The sequence below is a fragment of the Dermacentor albipictus genome, chromosome 2, assembly GCF_038994185.2.
Source record: "Dermacentor albipictus isolate Rhodes 1998 colony chromosome 2, USDA_Dalb.pri_finalv2, whole genome shotgun sequence".
Lineage (NCBI taxonomy): Eukaryota > Metazoa > Arthropoda > Arachnida > Ixodida > Ixodidae > Dermacentor > Dermacentor albipictus.
In genome coordinates, this window is record NC_091822.1 from 175,437,857 (window position 1) to 175,464,128 (window position 26,272).

Genomic DNA, 26,272 nt, shown 5'->3' on the forward strand with positions numbered 1-26,272 from the left:
GATGACACTGCCACGAGCTTCCTGGACATGCAGATTACGAACAGTGCTTTTTTTGAGCCGGTATCTCCGGAGGAAATATTCTTAGTATTTTCATCACTAAAAAACAGTAAAGCGCGTGATATAGATGGACTTCAAATAGGACCTATTAAGTTTGTACTCGATCTCCTGGTATCAGTTTTCACCCATCTGTTTAATACTTGTTTGTCTACAGGTGTTTTTCCAGACAAAATGAAGCTCGCAAAGGTTTCGGTGTTGTATAAGTCTGGAGACAGAAACGATTTATCCAATTACAGACCAGTGGCAATATTACCTGTTATTTTGAAAGGTCTGGAAAAAGTTATTTGTAATAGAGTGACAACGTTTTGTAATAGGTTTTCGATTATAACGTCTCAGCAATACGGTTTTCGAAAGCAGGTGTCAACCGAACTGGCTCTATTGTCGCAAAAAGAGTACATACTTAATGGATTTGAGGAAAGGAAGTTAACCCTTGGCATATTTGTCGATTTTTCGAAAGCGTTCGGCAGGATTAATCATACCACTTTATTATGCAAATTAACACAATATGGGTTTCGTGGAATACCTTTAGAATTACTAAAATCATATCTCGAACAAAGAAAACAGTGCATCGCTATTTCAGGCAGATATTCATCTTTGATTCCTGTGAAGGCTTTGGTTCCGCAGGGCAGTATACTGGGACCGATCTTATTCAATCTTTATGTTAATGATTTAATAAGCATTAGTGATCAAGCATATTTTGTTATCTATGCAGATGATACCAGCATTTTCTTTCAGTCCAAGGATATTAAGGAACTCACAAGATTAGCAAATACTACCCTTGACAGATTGTTTCAATGGAGCACAGTAAATTCTTTAAAAATAAACGCAGTGAAAACCAAATGTATTTTATTTGCGCCGGTGCAAAAGCAAATAAATCGTTGCTTGGATATCTATTTTGACAATTCTAAAATCGAGCTTGCAAAACAGGTTAAAACACTAGGAGTCATTTTTCACAAAAATTTAACTTGGGACGCTCATGTTGACCTTGTAGCTAAAAATTTGGCGAGGGCATGTGGAATGATTTGCAGATGCGACAGGTGATTCCACCGAAACTCAAGCTTCTTCTATATAATGCCTTATTCCTCCCGCATATAAACTACTGTAACCTTGTTTGGGGGACAACATCTCAAACAAACATTTACAAATTACTTGTAATACAGAAAAAAGTTATTCGCCATATCGCAAATGCCCCATACGATTCCCATACGCGGGATTTGTTTCAGTCACTTAATGTCCTTTCTGTCAAGCATGCATACATATTTAACCTGTTCTTAAAATACCAGAGCAGCTTAAGACGCACAAATGAGCATTTTCTTCGAATGAGCTGCCTCAAAAAATCATTGCAGCTGCCGTACAGCGTAAGGCAAAGAGAAATATGGGATTTGCCATTTTCCCGAACCAATAATGGTTTTAACAGGTTACAATATCGTGTACCATTCCTGCTAAATAGCCTTGACAAGAGGCATATAGACCCGAGGACCATCACTAGAAATCAATGGAAAGAATTTTTAATGGCAAACGACGGTCTTCAACCTTAAAAAAAAGAAAGAAAGGGGAAAAAGGAGAAGGGAAAAATGTAATGTAAACGTTTTCTGTTATATTGCAGGTCACTTGTTTTCGTATTACCTTTGTATGATTCTTTATTGTCTGTACGACCTGAGTGAAAATGGTCTAAATTGGACCAGAAATGCGTTTTTTTCCTTCCATTTCCTTTATATGTTTTCAGACATGTGGCCTGTACGTGGGATGCTATTGTATGTGAATACATTTGTCATACATTCCTTTTCCTGCATATGTTTTCAGACATGTTGGCCTGTACGTGGGATGCTATTGTACGCGACTACATTTGTCTTGTTTTTTTTTCTGTGAGATGCAACACATATATGTAAACAATATGTATTTACAATGAGTGTAAAACCTTCTCGCTGCCAGTCAAACAGGGGCAAGGGCCTCGTCAAGCTGCTTGTAGCAGCTTTTTTGCTCTTGTCCTAGCACTCTTTTTTTTTCATCCGCGGAAGAATGCTGAATAAAGATTTGATTTGATTTGATTTGAAGACACCCAACAACATGACGCACGCCCCGACATAGACATCACAATACACAGCACCAACATCGTAATGCATGAATAAAAAATAAGACTTAACTGCAGCATTTTGGGACATTATTCGCAGAAGGATTTTATGCTAGAATTGTTTGCAAGAGTGTCAAAGATTGATGGTGAGGGAATTCGCACTCTCCGAACAGGAGGGGATGGGGGGACAACAAACCCTCCCGACAAACCTCACAAACCACCCCGCGTGCGGTTAGTGAGGGTTCGACTGCTGACCGGCGATAAGGTCCACGCCTGATCGACCGTGAACCAGAGGCATGAGACAGGAGGCGACGTACGATACACACATTCAATTTAATAAAATAAAATCATGCGCGAGACATAATGAAAGAAAAAGAACATACAACTTCCAGTAGTGAGTCCTAGCTCGCGGAAGGCGTGCGGGTCACACAACACACGCCCTGACGCCACTCGCGCGACACTAAGCCCACCACGTGGGAACCATTAACACTCGCGAAATAACGAACTATCCGCGACACAAATGAAAAATATACGCGACAATAAATACGGCAAACACTACACTAACAGAACATACAAAAATTAACACGCGATGGATAAACAAATGAAAGATTGAACGCGATTAGAAAAGAGAGTCCGGCGGAAAGTTGTGAGAGCGGCCTGGAACACGAGGCTTATCTGGGGCGTGCTTGCCGAGATCCCGATCTGAAGAGCGTCGGGCTGCTGGTACCTCGCTGCCGAAGATCCTGACGGACTTGCACCGTCTGTCGGTCGAACGGCGAAGACTTCGGCCTGGAGGTTTCAGCCTGCCGACCACATCTTCAGCTGTCTCCCGGTGCACGACCCCGCTCCTTCGTCCTCCAAGCTGCTCTGCCGCTCGCCGAGCCGCCTCGTCCCTCCGCCGCGCTCAGGCGACACACGTGACCAAACAGGTCGTGCGAGCTCGGGACAATGGGAAGCTCCCTTCCCCATCGCCGTTCAAGCGGCGTTGCTGTTGCTGCGGCAATGGCGGCTATCTTGAGAGGGGCGCGGGCATGCACTCTGTGACAAAGAGAAAATCGCAGCCAGTCCTTATGGTGCTGGACATTATTATTCGCGAAGGCGGCCGGCCAATGGCAAACGGCAGCAATAAGTTCTGTGAACACATTGAATGTTGCGCCGTGTTATTGTACTATGCTGCCGGATATGGACTATGGTGTATGCCGAACAACAGTTCGGATGCATGGCTGCCCAATGTAATTGAGATTTACCGAAACGTCACTGAAAAAAACTCTAGCCGTCGATCTTACGAGGCAACATTCGTGCCTGTTTACGTAGACTGCGTAGGGTCTCGTATTGCACTCTTCTACAATGCAGGGCAAGAAGTGGGTGGTGCATCGCATTATAGGACTAACGGCATGAATGCATAAATAAAAAAAAGTGCTGGAAGGACCCTGAATGGAAATACTTCATTTCAGCAATGATTCGTAGTAAACATACCATTAGTGTCACGCGGCGAGAATTTTTCACATTTGATAACTGACTGTGTGGGAGTAGAGACGTTATTGCGCCTGTGTTTCGTCACCATACGAACAGTAATAAAATTTGTCTCTTTGCATTTACGGTGCCTCGGGGTTCAGGGAATTTCGACGCTTTCGGGACTCAATATCGTGCAGATCCCATGACTGCTGGCACCGTTCTAAGCGAAGCATTGGCGAAGCAGCCGGCAAGAGGAAACGCCGCGTATCGACAAAAGACGCGCAGCGGATTCGACGAACGCGACCCGAAACGTCAGCCAAGGCGGCGGAAAAAACGCGGCACAGCGCCACCATCAATAATGAAGAGAGAGAGAGAGAGAGGAAGCTGCTCTTCAATTATTCCTGATTAATATAAACAATTAAATTCATAAAATTACACGCTGTTTTTCGTTCCCATAAACCCCTTATAGAACACAGAAAACCAAGATAGCGCTAAATATTGGATGATGTGCTGTAATAAATATTCATGCGGGTGCATTTCACGTAGGCCCCGGCACGTCGACGAATACGTGACCACCTTCCCACGGCTAGACCTGGTTCTTAGCGCTGCGGAAGCGAGGGTATCATATTGTTTGTGTCGGCATCGGCGGCGTTGTCCCTGAAACCAACTCCGCAGCTGGGGTTGACTCACTATCGGCGTCAGCGGCATCAGTCAGTCGCTGCTATCTCTTCCCTCCTCCCTTTATCGTGTTGTCCGCTTGCTGCGCGCGCTTCGGCCCCCATCGTTTGCCGCTGGGTGTACACGCCGCCCCCCTCCCCCCTCTTCCTGCGAGTTTCCGGTTGTCAAAGCGCCGGCTCGAACTTAATTCCTTTCTTCGCTCCTCCTCCAATGCAACCCCTGTGCGGTGGCAATCAGAGAGCCAGATCGGTGGCGGCGGATCTGTATATGTGCACCGCCCGAGCCGAAATTGCCGCTGCCGTTCGCCACTGCGAAATTATCTGCCAGTTCTTTCTGAGCCATGAGCGAGACGACCGATGGAAGTCCTCCGTCTGCTGCTGCTGCTGCTGCTGCTGCTAAACGAGCTGCCAGAGCAGAGGCCCAGCGCCGTCGCCGTCAGAATCCAGAGGTGCGTGCCGCCGAAGCAGAAGCTTACCGTCCCCGCCGTCGAGATGATCCAGGAGTACGCGTCGCCGAAGCAGAGGCTAAGCGCCGCCGACGAGAAGACCCTGCCGTTCGCGCCGCCGAAGCGGAGGCTCATCGCCGCCGTCGAGAGCAACCAGCAGTAAGCGAGGCTGAAGCAGAAGCTCATCGCCGCCGCCGAGAAGACCCTGCAGTTCGCGCCGCCGAAGCGGAGGCTCATCGCCGCCGTCGAGAGCAACCAGCAGTAAGCGAGGCTGAAGCAGAAGCTCATCGCCGCCGCCGAGAAGACCCTGCCGTTCGCACCGCCGAAGCGGAGGCTCATCGCCGCCGTCGAGAGCAACCAGCAGTAAGCGAGGCTGAAGCAGAAGCTCATCGCCGTCGCAGAGAAGACTCTACCGTTCGCGCGGCCGAGGCCGAGGCCAAACGCAAACAAAGGCTCGCAAACAGTCAGGGTGCAACAAATGCTTTCCGGCGACAGTTTACAGACATTGCTGATGTCTGTAAACCGACGGTAATGCAAATCAAATGAGGAATGTCACCTTTCCGACGTAACGTTTCCGACATTACCGACGGTAAAGCTTCCTTCATGACTGTCAAGAACTGTTAGTGGAGTCTTTGTTAAAGGAATACGTGTGAAAAATAAAAGAAAAATTCTGTGATAGCGCATACATGTGTTGCTCGATTTCTTTGCCTCAATCTATCGAAAAGGTGAAACAGCTTATTTGCTGCGCTCAAATTTCGCATTAGGAAGTAACGTAATCGTCGGTAATTTTTTCGGCCCTTCCATCGGTCGATAAAATTTTTTTTTAAAGTGAGGCCCATTCGACGAGACAGCAGTAGCACCCAGCAGCGGCCACGGTCAGGAAAGTTTAGGAGATTTCGTAAGGAAAGCTTCGCATTAAAATGAAATGTATACACAAATTACTATCACCTCTGTCTCAAGCGCTGCCTGTGAATATGGGTACGGAACTCAATGGGTAAGCTGCGCCACACGGGCTACTGGAAACAACACTAGCGGAGGATAGAAAAAGAGACACGCGAAACAAAACACCCTTCATTCATCATGTTTCCAGCAACCTGCGTAGCTCAACTTACTCGGATATACATCGAAGACTGCAACTATAGCCCCAAGTGCACGCCTTGTACGAAACGCTCGTTGTCGCAGGCAAGACGTGGCCGCCTCGTTCTGGTACTTCAACGGTACCGGCTGCACCAAGTGGACTTTCCCTCACGGGAGGTGTCCCGCCAGTCAGCCCGGCGTCTACAGGACACTCGGCGAGTGCTCCCTCCAGTGCGTGGAGGACGGCGGGCCGTCGGAGGCCGACTCCCCCCGCTGCGGAGTTCCGGCGCCCGGGGAGTGCGGCCTGGAGCACCTGCGGTACCCTTACTTCGCGGACATGCAAGCAGAAGGGAGCGCCCGCTGTGTCAACGCGTCTCACGCGACGCTCCTCGACCGGCGTTGCCTCGTCGGAAACAACCAGTTCGAATCGGTGAAGGCCTGCCAGCGGGCGTGCCAGGGCTGAAGGGCGTCCGTCGCAGCACCGCGCGGAACATTTCTTTTTTTTTGGGGGGGGGGGGGGGGGACGGAGTGCCACTCAGTCTGCACTGTAATTAAAAGGTGTTTGACAAATCATGACCGGAGTTGCCTTCGAATGAAGCAAAGTTTAGCCTGACTAGGGCCCCGAATTCGCAATATATTACTGCGGAGCGGACACGTCCTGTGCTACCGGGGCTTAGCGGAGAGACGAAAACTAGGAGTCGGATTCCTTATTAATAAGGATATAGCTGGTAATATACAGGAATTCTATAGCATTAACGAGAGGGTGGCAGGTCTTGTTGTGAAACTTAAGAGGTACAAATTGAAGGTCGTACAGGTCTACGCCCCTACATCCACTCATGATGACCAGGAAGTCGAAAGCTTCTATGAAGACGTGGAATCGGCGATGGGTAAAGTCAAAACAAAATACACTATACTGATGGGCGACTTCAATGCCAAGGTAGGCAAGAAGCAGGCTGTAGACAAGTCAGTGGGGGAATATGGCATAGGCTCTAGGAATAGCAGGGGAGAGTTATTAGTAGAGTTTGCGGAACAGAATAATATGCGGATAATGAATACCTTCTTCCGCAAGCGGGATAGCTGAAAGTGCACGTGGAGGAGCCCGAATGGCGAGACTAGAAATGAAATAGACTTCATACTCTGCGCTAACCCTGGCATCATACAAGATGTGGACGTGCTCGGCAAGGTGCGCTGCAGTGACCACAGAATGGTAAGAACTCGAATTAACCTAGACCTGAGGAGGGAACGAAAGAAACTGGTACATAAGAACCCAATCAATGAGTTAGCGGTAAGAGGCAAACTAAAGAAATTCCGGAGGAAGCTACAGAACAGGTATTCGGCATTAACTCAGGAAGAGGATCTTAGTGTTGAAGCAATGAACCACAATCTTATGGGCATCATTGCGGAGTGTGCAATAGAAGTCGGTGGTAACTCCGTTAGACAGGATACCAGTAAGCTATCGCAGGAGACGAAAGATCTGATCAAGAAACGCCAATGTATGAAGGCATCTAACCCTACAGCTAGAACAGAACTGGCAGAACTTTCTAAATCAACAAGCGCAAGACAGCTGACATAAGGAACTATAGTATGGATAGAATTGAACATGCTCTCAGGAATGCAGGAAGCCTAAAAGCAGTGAAGAAGAAACTAGGAATAGGCATCGGATCGGATCGAAAAACATTTATTGGGCTCTAGAAAAGAGATCATCGCGGCTTCAGACGGCCTCTTCCATCTTCTGATGGATTTTTCTGCCCGCAATCACAGGGTTGGTACCCTAGTCCAAGGCTCCACTGAGTATGGCCAACCCGCGAGCTCGCTCTACTAGGCGCTTTTGGCCGTTAACTTAAAGCTTACGCTGGAAAGCATACTCTCCCACTGTTCCGCACTCGGGTTTTTAATTTTGTAGATAGTTGGGGACTCAATATTTTGACAGGCCCATGATATGTGGTACAGATCTGGTTTCTCTCCACACCATGGGCGCATAGCCTCATATTGTGTAGGGAAAATTTTATTCAGAAGGTTTAGATTCGGGAAAGTACCCGTCTGCAGTTGTCGCCATGCAACAGCATCCTCTCTGCTTAGATCCTTATCCGGGGTCGGGTGCTTCAGTCTGACCCCTTTATAATAATTTAGCATATCTGAGTAGCCCATGGGTATTGACTCGGGTTCCTCAAGGCTGGATGTGTCGGACGCCCGGTTGGTATGCCCTCGAGCTATCCTATCCGCCTCTTGGTTCCCTGTTATGCCAGTGTGCCCTGGTACCCAGATTATGGTATGCTGAACTTTAATTGTTTCCCGGGTCGCATGAGCAGAGTATGTGGCGTGCTCTGCGCCCAGTTCTGCCGTTTTTATAATTACGGCATGCTGCTTGAGAGTCTGTTATTATTGTTAGGGACCTGCCAGATCGATAGCCCTCCAGTGCTGCCAGAGCCACAGCTGCCTCTTCGGCCTCGACTATCGTGCAGTCCTGTAGTGATGCGCTGGTGATCTCCTTGAGGTCCGAATTAACCACCGACGCCACTGCTCTGCTATTGTGTCTTCCGTCTTTGACGAACGTTGCCGCATCCGTATACCTTGTGTTGTCCTTGTTCGCCAAGGTTCTCTGCACGTACTCCGCTCTTGCTTCTCTACGCGCCTTGTGCAGGTTCCGGTTCATATTCTTGGGTATCGGTGCAACTCGCAGTGTACTGCGATACTTGTCTGGAATGGCCTCGGTACGCTCGATCTCTTGAATCATGTTGCCGCCGCCATATCTTCGCAGGAGCACCCTTCCCGTGGGGGTCTGCATCAACCTACGTGCCTGAGAGCATAGTAGTGCTTCTCTTAGTTCACTGAAGGTATTGTGCAGTCCCAGGGCCAGCAGTTTCTCGGTCGATGTGCGCTGCGGCAGGTGAAGCGCAGTTTTGTACGCCTTTCGCAGTATGGCTTCCGCTTGTTCTTCTTCTTGCTTGATGCATTTGTGGTAGGGAAGGCTATACACCATTCTGCTAACCACGAGGCTCGTGACTAGCCTAAGTGTGTCACTCTCCTTCATACCGTGTCTCTTGCTAGATACTCTGTTGATCATACGGGCTACCTGCATGGTGGCAGTCTTCAGCAGTGTCAGAGTATGATTGCACCGTTGATTGGATTGAAGCCACATCCCCAGGATCCGAATGGTGGTCTTCTCCGGAATGCGTTGTCCCGCGAGGTATACGTTGAGGCTGAGACGGACAGCAACAATCGGCCTGGGAGGAACAGGCCAGAATCAGATGTGTACGTTAAGAGACAAAGCCGGCAATACAATTACTAATATGAATGAGGTAGTTCAAGTGGCTGAGGAGTTCTACAGAGATTTATACAGTACTGGTAGCACCCACGACGATAATGTGAGTGAGAATAGTCTAGAGGAATTCGAAATCCCAAAGGTAACGCCGGAAGAAGTAAAGAACGCCTTGGGAGCTATGCAAAGGGGGAAGGCAGCTGGGGAGGATCAGGTAACAGGAGATTTGTCGATGGATGATGGGCACATTGTTCTAGAAAAACTGGCCACCCTGTATACACGATGTCTCATCACCTCGAGCGTACCGGAATCTTGGAAGAACGCTAACACAATCCTAATCCATAAGAAAGGGGACGCCAAAGACTTGAAAAATTATAGACCGATCAGCTTACTGTCCGTTGCCTACAAAGTATTTACTAAGGTAATCGCAAATAGAATCAGGAACACCATTTACTTCTGTCAACCAAAGGACCAGGAAGGATTCCGTAATGCCTACTCAACAATAGACCATATTCACACTATCAATCAGGTGATAGAGAAATGTGCTGAATATAACTAACGCTTATATATAGCTTTCATTGATTACGAAAAAGCGTTTGATTCGGTCGAAACCTCAGCAGTCATGAAGGCACTACAGAATCAGGATGTAGTCGAGCCATATGTAAAAATACAGAAAGATATCTATAGCGGCTCCACAGCCACCGTAGATCTCCATAAAGAATGTAGCAAAATCCCAATAAAGAAAGGCGTCAGGCAGGGAGATACGATATCTCCAATGCTATTCACAGCATGTTTACAGGAGGTATTCAGAGACCTGGAGTGGGAAGAATTGGGGATAAGAGTTAATGGAGAATACCTTAGTAACTTGAGATTCGCTGATGATATTGCCTTGCTTAGTAACTCAGGGGACCAATTGCAATGCATGCTCACTGACCTGGAGAGGCAAAGCAGAAGAGTGGGTGTAAAAATTAATCTGCAGAAAACTAATGTTTAACAGTCTCGAAAGAGAACAGCAGTTTACGATAGGCAGCGAGGCACGGGAAGTGGTAAGGGAATACATCTACTTAGGGCAGGTAGTGACCACGGATCCGGATCATGATACTGAAATAATCAGAAGAGTAAGAATGGGCTGGGGTGCGTTTGGCAGGCAATCTCATATCATGAACAGCAGGTTGCCACTATCCCTCAAGAGAAAAGTATATAACAGCTGTGTCTTACCAGTACTCACGTATGGGGCAGAACCCTGGAGGCTTACGAAAAGGGTTCTGCTTTAATTGAGGACGACGCAATGAGCTATGGAAAGAACAATGATGGGTGTAACGTTAAGGGATAAGAACAGAGCAGATTGGGTGAGGGAACAAACGCGGGTAAATGACACCTTAGTTGAAATCAAGAAAAAGAAATGGACATGGGCAGGACATGTAATAAGGAGGGAAAATAACCGATAATCATTAAGGTTTACGGACTGGATTCCAAGGGAAGGGAAGCGTATACCAGGAGGCGGCAGAAAGTTAGGTGGGCGGATGAGATTAAGAAGTTTGCAGGGACAACATGGCCACAATTAGTACATGACCGGGGTAGTTGAAGAAGTATGGGAGAGGCCTTTCCCCTGCAGTGGGCGTAACCAGGCTGATGATGACTGCGGAGCGCGAAAATGTTTTTATTTCAGTAGTTCGCAAAATTGCCGGTTTCTGTCTGTGGTAATTCCCGCCTCCATGTCCATCTACGCGGGAAGTGTGAGGCTGACTAGACCGACTTTTCAGTTTTAATGTGATTCATTACACCTGAAGCCTGTGTCGCAACATAATTACTCGTCGTTGTCGCATTACGCACAAGAATAGCGACAATGTGAAAGTGTTCGCGTTTTATTCTCACCACATATGGGATGCACGCTACAGTGCCAAGGAGTGCCAACGCGTCGATGACGTCTAACATTTCCTGCAGCCCGAAAAACGTTGGAAGAGGTAGGCGATTGCGACAGCTGCCAGTTTGTTGGCAGCAGTCAAGTCACTTTAGTTAACACCTTCGCTGTGTGGTTGTGCTGGTAATCATAGGCATCAAATTCCAATTCCAAAACAAAAGTATCCAACGCCAACAATTCACGCCTCACATCACTGCATGCCACGATAGAAAGGATTTCATCTCGTGTTGACTCGGCCACTTCTGCACTTGCCTCAGTGCGTGATAGCCAAGACGACCTAGAAAAAGGTCTCGCCGGAATAACTTGATTTTTTTCGGCCTTCCCGACACCGCGAAGGAGACATGCGCTGAATCAGAAGAAAAGATTACGTCCTTATGTACAAAGAAATTAAATGTGTCACTCGAACTAAAATCTATGGAGAGAGCAATAGGATAGGGCGGTACTTTGAGCACAAGACAAGACCATTAATAGTAAAATTTATATCCTTTAAGGAAAGATAACGTGACCTTGAGGCCGCCTCGAGGCTGAAGGGAACAGAATTTGGCATTAGTGAATACTACTAAAAGAACGTTTGTTTTGAGCGCAAGAAGTTGCTTCAGTTTGCTAAATCACGTGGCAGTGATTTAACTTATCTTCAATAAGCTAAAAATAGGTAAAAATACCTACAAGTATAATGCTGGTTCTGATGACGTAATCGAGTTAGACGGGTAGCCATCACAGTTCGCTACATCTCGGAAGACAGCTTACAACCTGCATTTCATTGTAGTGAATTGTCGAAGTCTAAAAAACAAACAAAAAATGAGTCTGAATCTCTTTTGGAATCGACAAAACCACATGTAGTCATTGGCACAGAGTCATGGCTAGATAGTTCAGTCTACAACGGCGAACTATTTCCGTCAGACTACACTGTGTACAGAAAAGACCGCAACAGCCACGGTGGTGGTTTCTTTGCTTTGATCCACAGCAGTCTCAGCAGCACTCCCATCAACGTAGAAAGCGGCCTTTGTGAAACGGTCTGGTGTAGGGTGATGCTCGTAAACGGCCACTCTGTAGCATTCGGATCGTTCTACACGCCCCCAAACTGCAGGTCACCGGAGCCTTTCTTTCATATGAATGACATCATGCTCTCGTTAAACAGGACATATATTATTCTTGGTGGCGACTTTAACTTTCGCCATATTAAATGGGAAAACTTTCAAAACAATTCCTCGTCTCTTATTTCCACAGCATTTTGCGAGCTGATAAAAGCCAACTCTCTGTTCCAGTTCGTTGAGCGCTCAACAAGGTTAGAATCAGCTAATGAAAGCATAATTGATCTGTTTTTCTGTAATGATCGAGATCTTGTGTCCAGCATCACCGTAATTCCCGGTATAAGCGACCATGAAGTCATTACTGCAAAATTAACGTATACTGCTATGCGCCGAAAAAGCCCACCGCCACGGAAGGTGTTCTTTTATAATAAAGAAGATTACTCATCCCTATCTCTGGACCTTGACATTTTTCTACCTGAATTTCGTCGACCAACCTCAAACATCGACGTTAATTCTGCCTGGTGTTTGTTTAAAGCTAAGCTATTGTCATTAGTTCAAGTTTACGTCCCATCACGCATCGTGTCTTCCCGACGGCAAACTAATAAGCCGTGGATGAACCACAACCTTCGATCAATTCAACCTTCACAGAAAGCACCGTTTATATCGCAAATATTGCGCATGCCCGGATTCCAACACGTATCTTAAGATGAAAGCCCTAAGTAAGACTATAAACAAAGAAATGAGGAAAGCTGAGGCTATCTACCTAGGCACATTAGGTGACAAAATAAAATCTAATCCGAAATATCTCTGGAAGTATGTCAAAAGTAAAAGGAACAATAAAGTAGCTGTGCCTGATACTATAGATGACGTAAATTATGGTGATGACGTAACCAGCAAAACTGAGCACTTTAATCACTACTTCCAATCATCATTTTCCGGCACTGCTGCTATTGTGAAAGGCTTACCAATTCCTACCGACTTAGAACAATGAAAAACATAGAAATAACAGAACAGGGAGTTGCTTCACTGCTCAAGAACGATAAAGTTAGTTCCGCATCTGGTCCTGATCACATTCCAGACTATGTATTAAAGAACTGTGCTGCATCCGTCGCCAGGGACACATACATGAAGAACCCAATTAAGTTACATATCACCACCCAGAACAGATCATCCGCTAAAACTACAAGAGTACAAATGCCGTATCAATCTATATAAGCATTCCTTCTTTCCAAAAACTATACATGATTAGAATAAACTGCCGCCGGAAATTGTCACAGCAACGCCATCTGTGTTTGAAAATTTGTTGTCGAAAACATTTGTATGTTTAGTTCAAAAATGTCTTTTGCTTCGGACCGAATAGGAGAATAACCTTTCCTGTCCACGGTTTTTTGCCTTAATGGCTTGTTGTCATTATTATTATTATTATTATTATTAATATTATTATTATTATTATTATTATTATTATTATTATTATTACGTTGTACTATGTACTAAATTTTATTTATATTGTATTTCATAATAACCTTATCTGTAATATTGTATTAAGTACTGTCTTTTTCAATATCAATATTTTGTTGTATTATGTGTTAGATGTATCCTTTTGTACCATCAATCATCTGTATTTCCATCATTTGTATATTCCTTCCCACTACTCTAATGCCCAACATTGGGCGTTGTAGGTATGTAAGTAAATGAAAGTAAATAAATAGACAGTAGACGTACTGAACATTCTAGACACACAACGTCATGAGGCTGTAAAAATTTGCAACGCCGTAATACACAGCCGAATGAGAGCGGTTAGTTTGTGAATGCCTTCCTTTAATGTGGAAATGTCAACATGCTAGAAACTCGCTCTTGACACAATTTGACACTTGACACCTTAATTTTGGCGGATTTACGGCGTATGGCCCACGTTACACCTTTGATGGACATGTAATCACGCCTTCGAAAAACGTATAATTCGAGCAATTATGCATTTTTAAAACAGGGGGGTTGTAGCAATACCTTTAGTTTGGTAAAAAAGTGGCACCGATGACTGTATTAGAACATTCTTTTCTACTTTCATATTAATTTCAATCGTCCAGACTGTCGAATTACATTACCAACAGTACACGTAAGCGTGCACCATTATTTTGGCAAATGTACCCGGATCACCATCTATTTCTAAAGCCCACTGGCGCTGACCGGTCAGATGATGATGATGATGATGATGATGAATTTGTTTTTATGGTGCAAGGGCCAATTATGACCAAGGAGTGCCAGGCCAGTGTTGATGAGTTTGCAATGGATAGATGAATTACGAGAGGTAGAGTTGACATGACTGTAAAGGGGCCTAAAAGCGATCTCTGTAAAGTGCGTAAAAGTTATATGTAATAAAAAATGGAAGTGGCTAATGAGGAGTTCTAAGGACACGAAAGAGACATTCTGAAAGAATGACGATACACTAAAAGACATCAAGCCAGACGTTTCCAAGAAAGACTACTGCCTTAAGAGAGCCCTTGAAACGCAAGCGCTTGGAGGCATCTGCTGTAGAAAACTATCATCACAGCGACATCCTCTGGAGAGAGGATGCGCTGCTGATTCGCAAGGGCAACAACATGTAAGACAACATCGTTTAAGAAACTTAGGACTGATCTGGTGTCAAAAAACGGTTCTTTACCAAGAAGCATTACAGGATGAAGGGCGATGTGCTGCTGGTATGCTACAGGGTAGTATTCCTTTCTCTCTCTTTCGGCTTCCCGACACTCTAAGAGGACGCGAAAGACGGTGAGCCTTAATTACACCCCATCTACGGCAGGTTGGTGGTTCATTTCCAGTCAGCAGCAAACTGTGTGTGGCATATCTGTGTCCTATTTTGAGACGACAGAATAGCACATCTGTTCGTCGTGCTTTCGTTGCGGAGAGCCAATAACCAAACTGTGGCTTAATCAAGTGAACCTTATTATTTGTTTCAGCATCCCATAAGCGCTGCCAGTGGCTTATGAGTTTCTTCTGGAGAAAAGGCTTTAGATCTAAGGCAGGGATAGCAGCGGTAGGATGAATGGCTTGCGATGCAATTGATGTAGCAATTTGGTCAGCCAGCATATTACCCTCAATGCCCCTATGTCCAGGTACCCAGCATATAATGACTTGCTGCTGAGACATGTACGATGTGAAGATAACGTAATAAAGCTCGGTGAATACAGCGTTACGACGTTTGCGCAGGGGCATTAGGTCTTTTACGACGCTTAGGGAATCCATGTATATAATGGCTTTGCGCAGCTTTGCTTGATTTGTTTAACAGCAGATAGTATTGCATAAGCTTCCGCGATTAAGATACACATTTCCGGATGCTGCACATCGAATTCGGAGAAGCATAGTCTGATTGCAGCATAAAACACGTCTGCATGTGGCTTAGAAGCGCCAATGTAAATCTCTATGCACGAGTTCTTCGACTGAAGTTCCAAGAAATGTATTCGAATATGTGCCTCTGGGGCGTGTTTCGTCACCTCTACGAATGATGTATCGCATTCATGGGTTTCCACTGCCATGGTGTCAATGGCTTAGCTGGGACCATCAGGTTTTGCTCATGAATTGAAACTTGCATTTCCTCAGCAAGCTTTCTTATGCGCAGAGAGACAGGTTCTCCAGCTGCAGGTCGAATATTAAAGAGCATTGCAGATGTCACGTCGTTTATACTTAGATAAGAGGTATTGTCACGGTTTGCGCTCACTTTTAGAAAGTGCATGAAAGTGGAGTACGACCTCTGAAGATGAAACGACCACTCGTTAGCTTCAACGTAGAGGCTCACTACAGGACTTGTCCTGAAGGCACCGGTCGCCAAGCGGATACCTGGGCGATACGCAAGGTCAAGCATCGTCAAGGCGCTTGGACTGGCTGATTGATACACTATGGCCCCATAGTCTAAGCGTGTACGTATGAGACTTTTGTACACGTTCATCAGACACTTCCTGTCGCTGTTCCATGTTGTATGTGATAAGATTTTAAGCACGTTCATTGTTTTTAGAAATTTCTCTTTGAGGTATTTTAAGTGTGGAATGAAGGTCAGTTTCGAATCTAGTATGACGCCTAAAAATTTGTGTTGTTTGACAATTGGTATGTGCTGTTCATGTAGTTCTACACTGGGCTTTGCAATATAAGCCTCTTTTTCGTATGAAAAGGACACAGGAGCTTTTAAGACGATTCAGTTTAAAGCCGTTTTCTTCTGCCCATTTAGACACTTTGTTCAAGCCAAGCTGGACATGTCGCTCACAAATAGCAAGGTTACATGACTTGAAACCTAATTGTACGTCATCTACGTATACAGAATAAAACACGTTCTGCGGTATAGAAACGCAGGTAATTTATTTTGATGATAAAAAGGGTATAGCTTAATACCCCTCCTTGTGGCACCCAAGCTTCTTGTGTAAATGGCCTGGATATAGCATTGCTCACTCTAACACGAAATGTACGGGGTGATAAGTAACTTTCGTTTGCATTAAGCATATTCCCCCGAATGCCCATTTCTGAGAGATGTCGCAAAATCCCATATCTCCAAGTCGGGTCACATTTTTTTTCCATGTCTAAGAAAACAGAAAGAAAGAAGTGCTTATGTATAAAGGCGTCGCGAATGTTTGCTTCAATGCGCCCGCGTTGGTCAGTAGTCAACCCACCCTCTCTGAAGCCGCACTGATAAGGGTCGATCATTTTATTCGATTCAAGGAGATGTAAAAGACGAGGATTTATCATTTTTCTCGGAAGAGTTTGCATATGCAACTTGTGAGTGCTATTGGACGGTAACTTGAAACGTCGGATGGGTCTTTGCCTTGTTTCATGACCGGTAATAGGATAGCTTCTTTCCATGAGGATGCAAGGTATCCCGCAGCCAAAATAGAGTTGAAAAGTGCCAGAACTGTGATCTGTGTGTCGGTATGAAGATTTTTAATCATGTAATGCATGGTTCTAAATCCCTGCGCAGAGCTCATACACACGCTCAACGCAGCTCTAAGCTCGGCAATATTAAAAGGAGAGTTGTATGGTAGATTTAGCATGCATTTACGGTTTACTAGCTTAACCCTTTAAGGCGCCTTGTACACAATTGTGTACATTGTACTTCTGGTGTTTTTTTCGCGTTTAGGACACGCAATTTTCTATTAGGTTGGTTTTAGCACATTCCCAAACTTTAAACTGACAACCATGTGCATTTTGGGCACGATATGTCGCATTTCGGTGAAGATGTTCATATCAAAACAAGAAATGGTGGACGCCGGAGCAGCAAAGAGCGGTGAGTCAAGTTCTTATTTTTTTTAGAGCCACTTTTTCTTATTGTGGCAAGCGAAAAAAATCAGACGCACTTGTGCATCATATGAAGTACCGAGGAGTGATAATTTTATCCTTTCTGAGGAGATGACCGAACGCTAACGCTCGCACGCGCATGTGTACACGATTGTGTACAAAGCGCCGTAGTCGCTGCAGAAATGAAGAACGCTGAGAGTTGCTTTGATTTTCTTTCCAGGTTTTTTGGCCATTCGTCGTTCTTTCTACACTGCAAACAAGTATAAGAAAACCCAAAAGACAGCTGAAAGGCTTTTGGAGCTCATTGCTGATAAATGTTTCAGACGTTGGGGAAAGTGACGAAGAAGAAGCCACGTGCGAAGCGACCGACGCCTGCGTTGCAGCTGCGTTCACCAACCTCACAAAAGAGGAAGACGCTGCTGCAGGGGAAACGCAAGCTGAACAAGTGGACACAGAGTGTTTTTTCCTTTTGTGAACCTGGGTATCTGCAATTCTTGGCTGGACTACCACCATGACAATCAAACGCTGCCTGGAGCTAAACTCCTATATTTCATGAATTTTCGCTTTCTTGCAAGCTGCCGAAGCATTAATTAAATCGGTACTACCCGAGAAAAAGCGTGGAAGGCCTTCTCTTGCAGAGATCCAAGCACCACAACCAAAGATATGGCAAAAAAGCAAGAATATCGCGTCCTTGCACCGGCGCGCACTACGACTCCTTTGACCATTGGTCCGAATCCCGCGACCAGAACGTGCGAATTAGGTGCAAGCTCGAGAAGTGCACATGAGGCACCCGGATATTCTGCATGAAATGCGCCGTGCAACTGTGCCTGACGAAAGAGAGCAATTGCTTCCTCGCCTTCCACAAGTGAATTTTGTGACCACCGAGGCGCTGTGTACACAATTGTGTACGATGTTGCAAATAATAAAGTTTCATAATAACTTTCAAGAATTCAATGGTTTTGTGTTTCTTAGGTCCCAAAAAGAATGTTTATATATAAAAAGATTTTTTTCTATGCATAATTGCAAGTGGCGCCTGAAAGGGTTAAGCTCTGCTATTTGCTTATATTTAAGGAATGATTCTGAGTAATTTATGGAGCTTGATACACGCACGAAGTGTATGCCAAGGGCGTAGGCCTGGTTTTCCAAGGTATTTCCTCGGTCATCGATCAAAGGTAATGGGTTGAACTGCTGCCCTTTTAGCCTTGTCAATCCATTCCATGCTTTAGCCTCCTCGTTATAGGAATTGATGCCTGAGAGACACCTCTCCCAGCTTGCTCTCTTAGCCTGCCGTCTCGTGCGCCGTCCTTGTGACTTGATATGTTTAAATGCAATGTAATTTTCCCCCATTGGATATTGGCGCAGTCTGGCCCATGCCTTATCTTGTCCTTTTCGTGCATCTCTGCAGTTTTATTCCATCAGGGAATACGTTTCTTATATGGCTGACCGTTTGTTTGTGGAATGAACTTTCCGTCGCATCAACAATTAAAGCGGTAAAATATGCTACAGCATAATCTATGCTAAATAGCGCTTAAAATCTTGTGATAAGTAAGTAGATTCCTTAAAACGCTTCCAATCAGTCGATTGAGGTTTCCAGCGAGGTAAATGTGGATGAATGTCGTGTTGTGTTAGTAGGTTCAGAGTTACCGGGAAGTGGTCACTCCCAAACAGATTTTCTATTATATTCCATTCTAAGTAAGAAAAAAGTATGGAAGATCCAAGCGCTAAGCCTATCGAGGAATATGAATTATGCGCAATAATATAGTAGGTGGGTTCTTTCCTATTAACTAGGCACCTACCAGAAGTCACAAGAAAGGATTCGATCAGTCGACCCCTCGAATCAGTCCGGGAAGCTCACCACAGACTGTTTGAGCATAAAAGTCCCCGACAAAAAGAAACGGCTCAGGATGTTCGTTAATAAGTACGTAGAATTCAGTTTTGCTCACGTGATAGTTCGAAGGTATATAGATAGAGCAGACGGCAACCACTTTATTAAAAAGAATTGCTTGCACTGCAACTGCCTTGAGGGACGTCCGAAGGGGCAAGAGTTGGCAAGCAACAGTCTTACTGACAATTATGGCTACACCGCCGGATGAAGTATTAGCCTCGTCACGATGTTTACGAAAAATGGTGTATGACCGCATAAAATTTGTGTAGCTTTTAAGTGTTTTATGAACACGCAGTACCTTCGGATTAAGTTTGTGTAAGAGTTCTGTTATGTCGTCAAGATTGTGGAGGAGACTTCTCACGCTCCATTGCATATTAGTGTATCCATTTTGACAGAGTTTGAGACTGTGTCTTCTGGAAAGGAAAGGTTAGATCACAGGTGCCTTTCCGGGCGCCGTGATGCGTGCTTTCCATTTGGAGCGGTCGCGAGAATCGCGGCGCTGCCAGGTCGCTGGCTGCGCCGTTTGTCTAGGGGCTGTGTCCAGCGCCTGCTGAGAGCCGCTGGACTTCCGCTCACTTGAACGGGTTGTTTTCGGGGTAGGCCTCGCCTCGAAAAGCAGGGCTTTGGAGGCCACCAACCCGGAGGTTGATGGACTCTCCTTCAGAGATGGCGCAGCAGAGCCGGCTGATGTCGCCTGGGGAGCTGGTGGCACTGCCGCGGCCACACTCTTTGTGGTCCAGGCCGATGCCGTAGTCTGCTTCCGCGTTGGCCCCTTACGCGCCGCAACAGCATTCCCTGCGGTATGAAGGAAGGAAATACGCTTTCGCGCTTCCTGAAAGGAAAAGTTCTCCTTCATCTTGAGCGTCATTATTTCTTTTCCCTTTTCCATGAAGGATATGGCCGGGAGTGTACATGGTGGCCACCCTCGCAGTTTGCGCAGTGGTGTGCCTCAGTACAATTATCAGTCGGCAGAATGGTCGTGTGACGCGCCCTTTGCACATGTGGCACGGTCCCGGCAGCTCTGAGAGCCGTGACCAAATCGCTGGCACTTGAAGCAGCGGCGCGGGTTCGGAATGTAGGGTCTAAGGTGGATTTTCATATAGCCTGTTTCAATATATTCTGGTAAAGTGCTTGTGCATAATGTCAAAATTAAGTGTTTAGTGGGGATCTCTTTGCCATCCCGCCTGATCTTTAGTCTTTGAACAATTGTCACGTGCTGTTCCTTCCAGCCTTTAAGCAGCTTGGTTTCACTCAAGTCTAGGAGATCTTGCTCAGTTACGACACCGCGTGTACTGTTCAGAGAACGATGCGGGTTCATCGAGATGGGGGTATTACTAATTTCAACAAGTCCAGATAGTTTCTCGAACTGTTTCTTGTCGTTCACTTCGAGCAACACATAGTCATCATCATCATCATCATCATCATCATCATACCACCATCTTTCACCACCACCACCACCACCACCAGCTTGTTTTATGTCCACTGCAGGGCGAACGCCTCTCCCTGCGATCTCCAATATCCCTGTCCTGCGCCAACTGATTCCAACTAGCGCCCACGAATTTCCTAATTTCATCGCTCCACCTAGTCTTCTCTCGTCCTCGATTGCGTTTTCCTTCTCTTGGTACCTATTCTGTAACCCTAATGGTCCAACGGGTATCTAACCGGTGCATTACATTACAGTCTCTGCCCCATAAGTCAGCACTGGTGTAATGCACTTATTGTACACCTTCCTTTTCAATGATAATGGTAAGCTTCCAGTCAGGAGCTGGCAATGTCTGCCGTATGCGATCGATCCCAGTTTTACTCTTCTGTGAATTTCCTTCTCATGACCAGGGTTCGCTGTGATTAACTGACCTAGGTAAACGTACTCCTTCACAGACTCTAGAGGCCGTCTGGCGATCCTGAACTCTTGTTCCTTTGCCCGGCTATTTATCATTATCTTTGTATTCTGCAAATTAATCTTCAACTCTACTCTTACACTCTCTCTGTTAAGGTCCTCAATCATTTGTTGTAACTCGTCTACACTGTTGCTGCATAGAAAAATGTCATCGGCAAACCAAAGATTGCTTAGATATTTGCCGTCGATCTTTACTCTAAGCCTTCCCAGTTTAATAGCTTGAATACATATTCTAAGCACGCAGTGAATAGCATTGGAGAGGTTGTCTCTCCCTGTCTGACACCTTTCTTTATAGGTATCTTCCTGCTTTTCTTGTGTCGAATTAAGGTAGCTGTAGAACCTCTGTAGATAGTTTCCAAGGTATATACGAAAACGTTCTGTACTTCTTGATGACGTAATGCCGCTATGACTGTTGGTATCCATACTGAATAAAATGCCTTTTCGTAATCTATGAAAGCCATATAGAGAGACTTATTATACTCTGCGGATTTCTTGATAACCTGATTAATGACATGGATGTGAACCATTGTAGAGTATCCCTTCCTAAAGCTAGCCTGTTCCGTTGGTTGACTAAAGTCTAGTGTTGCCGTTATTCTATTGGAGGAGGTTGTTTTGGTAAATATTTTGTATAATACTGGCAGTAAGCTAATGATCCCATAATTTTTCAATTCTTTAACGTCTCCCTTTTTGTGGATTAGTATAATGTTTGCATACTTCCAGTTTTCTGGGGCCCTTGCAGTCGATAGACACTTCGTATAAAGAGCCGCCAGTTTTCCAAGCATTATGTCTCCTCCACCTTTGATTAAATCGAATGTTATTCCATCTTCTCCTGCCACTTTTTCTCGTTCCATGCTTTGCAAGGCCCTTCTGACCTCATCGCTAGTTATAGGAGGAGTTCCTATATCCTGCTCATTACTGTTTCTAATTGAGGTATCCTGACTCCTTTGGGTACTATACCGGTCAGTATAGAATTATTCCGCTGCTTTTACTATATCTTCGAGATTGCTAATAATGCTACCCTGCTTATCTTTCAGTGCATACATCTTGGTTTGTCCTATGCCAAGTTTCTTTCTCACTGATTTCAGGCTGCGTCTATTTTTACGGCTCTTTCAGTCTTTCTCGCGTTATAGTTTAGAATATCACTTATTTTCGTCTTGTTGATCAGTTTTGACAGTCCCGTGAATTCTATTCTATCTCTTTAGTTGGAGACTCTCATTTTTTGTCGTTTCTTTATTAGGTCCTTTGTTACTTGAGAGAGCTTGCCTACTGGTTGCCTTGGTGCCTTACCTCCCACTTCAATTGGTGCCTCTGAAGCCAACTTACTTACGGTTTCATTCATTAGCTCTATGTCATCATTATCTCTCTGTTCTAAGGCTGCATATTTGTTTGCAAGTACGAGCCTGAATTTGTCTGCTTTTACCCTTACTGCCTCTAAGCTGACCTGTTTCTTCTTGACCAATTTTGCTCTTTCTCTCTTCAAATCGAAGTGAATCCTAGCCCTCACTAACATATGATCACTGCACTTTACCCTACCTATCACTTCTACATCATGCACTATGCTGGGATCAGCAGAAAGTATGAAGTCAATTTCGTTTCTTGTTTCACCATTAGGGCTTTTCCAGGTCCACTTTCTGTTGCTATGCTTCCTGAAAAAGGTGTTCATTATTCGAAGTTATTCCTTACTACGAATTCTACCAGCATCTCTCCTCTGGCGTTCCTAGATTCAACGCCGTAGTTGCCAATTGCTTGTTCACCAGCTTCTTTTCTCCCCACTTTTGCATTGAAGTCACCCCTTACTACAGTATACTGAGTTTGCACTTTTGTCATCGCTAATTCAACATCTTCATAAAACTGATTTACTTCCTCATCATCGTGACTAGATGTTGGAGCGTACGCTTGTACTACCTTTAATCTATGCCTCTTATTAAGTTTGATTACGACTACAGCTATCCTGCCATTAATGCTGTATAATTTGTCAATGTTACCCGCTATGTCCTTATGGATTAGGAATCCTATCCCGTATTGCTTATTATCTAGGAGACCTCTATAGCAGGGGACATGTCCGATATTCAGCAATATTGCTGCATTATCGTCGTCGTGTCAAAATCCTCCATTGACGCTGCCAACGAACCCGAACTTACGTGATGTTCACGTCGACGCTGTCCCTTTGACGGCGTTAATAGATACTGGAGCCCAGGTGTCCATAACGAGTTCTAACCTCCGTCGTCGATTAAGGAAAGTTCTCACGCCTCCTACTACTCGAGCCGTACGCGTGGCCGATGGCAGCACTGTTGACGTCACTGGAAGGTGCACTTCCCGTATAAGTATCGCCGACTGCCACGTTCCTGTTCTTTTTACAGTGCTGACCAATTGTCCCCATGACCTAATCCTCAGACTCGACTTTCTTACGGCGCATTCAGCTTTGATCGACAGTTCTGCCGGTACCCTTTGCCTCGAACTTCCTCTACTCGTGCATATTCGTGCCGAACTGCCGAACAACTTTAGTACGACCGCCTTCGTCCGCCTGCCACCTAAAGCCTTGACTTTCGTCGATTTGCTATCATCTTTTCCTGTGCCCGATGGTGGTTGCGTCGCCACACCTGTTCCTGATGTCCTTTTGATGCACAATATCAGTGTGCCCCACTCTGTCGTCACCGTCGCCGATAACCGGACATGCCTCCCCTTTGTCATTTTCGGCCTGACAAAGGAAGTTCGACCCAAAGGCATATCGGTTGCAACGCTCAGTGCTATCGAAGATGACCTCGTCACGACGTTTTCCGTAGACGTCTGCTCAGATTCTTCCCCATGTCCACAGGATGCTATTTGCCCTGACGCAACATTTCGCCTCCTGATTGCTTCGAACCTATTTCCTGAACAAGCAGCAGCTCTGTGTCGCCTTTTGGTTTTCTACCACGACATCTTCGGCCTCAGCAATCGCCGATTGGGCCAGACTTCGAGTGTTAAGCATTACATAAATACTGGTGATGCCAGTCTTATTCATCGCCGGCCATATGGAGTTTCTGCTTTAGAGCGTAAGGTTATTCAAGATGAAGTGAACAAGATGCTTGCCAAAGGCATTGTTGAACGTTCGTCGAGCCCTTGGGCGACGCCCGTGGTGATTGTTAAAAAGAAAGATGGCACATTGCGTTTCTGCGTAGATTATCGTCATCTAAACCGCATTACCAATTGTCTTGTATTACCGACGCCCTCGATTGTCTCCACGGTACCAACTACTTTTCATCAATAGACCTGCGGTCTGGTTATTGGCCGATTTCTGTGGATGAAAAAGACCACGAGAAGACCGCGTTCGTCACTCCTGATGGTCTGTATCAATTCAAGGTTATGCCATCCGGTCTATGCAAAGCCCCAGCAACGTTGGAACGTATGATGGACTCTTTGCTTCAAGTGTTCAAATGGTCAATAACATGCCTCTCGTGCCTAGGCGACGTTCTCGTATTTTCGACTACATTTGAGACACACCTTGAGCGCTTATCAGCTGTTCTTCAAGTCTTCCGCGAGGCTGGGCTCCAACTAAGTGCCTCGAAGTGTCACTTCAGTTGTCGGCCGATTACAGTGCTGGGCCACCTCGTCGACGCTTCCGGTATTCAACCAGACCCGGAGAAAATTCGTCCTGTCCCGTCTTTTGCTGTACCTCAGTCTGTCAAAGACATCTGAAGTATTGTAGTACTCTGCTACTACTTCCGACGCTTCATTAAAGACTTCGAAGCTATTGCCCGACCTCTTACTGATCTTCTGAAGAAGGACGTGCCGTTTATACGGGGCCCCACTCACCAGTTCTTCTAATCTCACTAAGGCTGATGATATCCATGATGACGTCCGATAATTCCTCAAAGAGTCCTGCTAGGCTAGCCTCACTCGAGAGGGTTCGGGTGTTAAACATTGCAAGGGTCAGTTTCCATTGGCGGCCTGTCCGGACCCAGAGGTTCTTAGCACCCTCTGCTGCGTTACAGGTCTGACCGCCGCCCTGGTCAGTTGCTCCGCAGCTGCTGGGTACTGAGGGTCATCGGGTAATTGAGTGAGCCATTTGGGAGGGGGTGGCCGAATACTGCAACAGGAAGGCCATTTCCTGATCTGGCGAGGGAGTGTCTTGCTGAAGCTTTGTGGGCCTGCCTAATTTGGTTGTACCTGAATTAGTATAGCCCCACTCGCTCTCGGCATCTTTCGCCGGTGCCAGGCGTCACTCCAAGCCTGCAGATGTGCACTAGCAACAGATCACCGCTGGCCATATTCGTGACCTTGTAGACGGGACCTAGTTTCTCGGTAAGATACTTTGCGATAACAAGTGGTGATAGAGTTCTTGCAGTTTTATCAGAGTTTTCACAACTTAGGACGTGGTACTTTGGGTAAATTTTTTTGCTAGGCCGAAAAGTTTCATGGAGTCATCGGTGCGCCCTCTCTTGAAAAGAGGGCAATCAGGGAGTTGGGGGAATGATGAAAACGCCATAAAATTATATATCTCGTCGGTAGCTGCGCCAGCCGTGTACCATCGAGCCCAACAAGGGGACACTACGAAGCCCAAAAGCAACGAAGACACCAGCTGTACGTAGCTACCATAACCTAATACAACATACCCAAGGTTGGATAACTACACCGCGTTAACGCTTGCCACCTGAAAATCTGGAAGTGAGAAGAAGTGAAAAGAAGACAGGAAATGTTGAAAGCGAGAGAGAAAGACAAAGATTGAAGAGAATGACAGGAAAAGCCGACTGCCGATTGCCTCCTGGTGGGTCAGTCTGGAGGTGCTGTCTATGTGAAGCAGAGGCCAAAGAGGTGTGTTGCTTCCACCGATTACCTTAAAGGTCCGAACAGCCGTCATCGGCTCAACCCCCAGATCCCCCTTTCGCCAGACGCCGCGCACGGCTTCACGGGGGAGGGTCCAACCCTCATGAGTTCGGGTACGTGGTGTCGCAACGCACCAAACGCCTGCTGACGCACACGCCTCTAAAGGGCTCACCGTTCAGGCTGGTGCCCTTGAAGTAAGATCGTAAAGACACACAGCAAAGCCTCAGTGCATCCCGCGAATACTTGTCTTCCTGCTGTTTGTGATGACATGTTCATAGCGAAATGAGCTCTGCCAGAAGTTGTTCCATAATTAGTGGTAACTGGGATAATTTCGTGTTGGTAACACTGCGCCAACGCAAATATGTTGCTACGAAATACCTTTTTTTTTCTGTTCACTTATTAAGCGCATATTGTGATAA

General features: G+C 45.8%; 2 protein-coding genes across 3 annotated transcripts in view; one reads left to right on the forward strand and one right to left on the reverse strand.

Moving 5' to 3' along the window:
• LOC139056312 (uncharacterized) overlaps positions 1–6,283 on the forward strand; it is a 75,751-nt gene extending 69,468 nt beyond the window's left edge. For both annotated transcript variants that reach the window (XM_070534467.1, XM_070534468.1), the window contains one exon: positions 5,889–6,283. In XM_070534467.1, the coding sequence (XP_070390568.1) occupies positions 5,889–6,246 (358 nt within the window). In that variant the 3' untranslated portion in view covers positions 6,247–6,283. The remainder of the gene's footprint in view (positions 1–5,888) is intronic.
• LOC139056314 (uncharacterized) overlaps positions 3,078–26,272 on the reverse strand; it is a 37,727-nt gene continuing 14,532 nt past the window's right edge. The window contains exon 3 of the mRNA XM_070534471.1: positions 3,078–3,166. Coding sequence (XP_070390572.1) covers positions 3,138–3,166 — 29 coding nt within the window. The 3' untranslated portion in view covers positions 3,078–3,137. The remainder of the gene's footprint in view (positions 3,167–26,272) is intronic.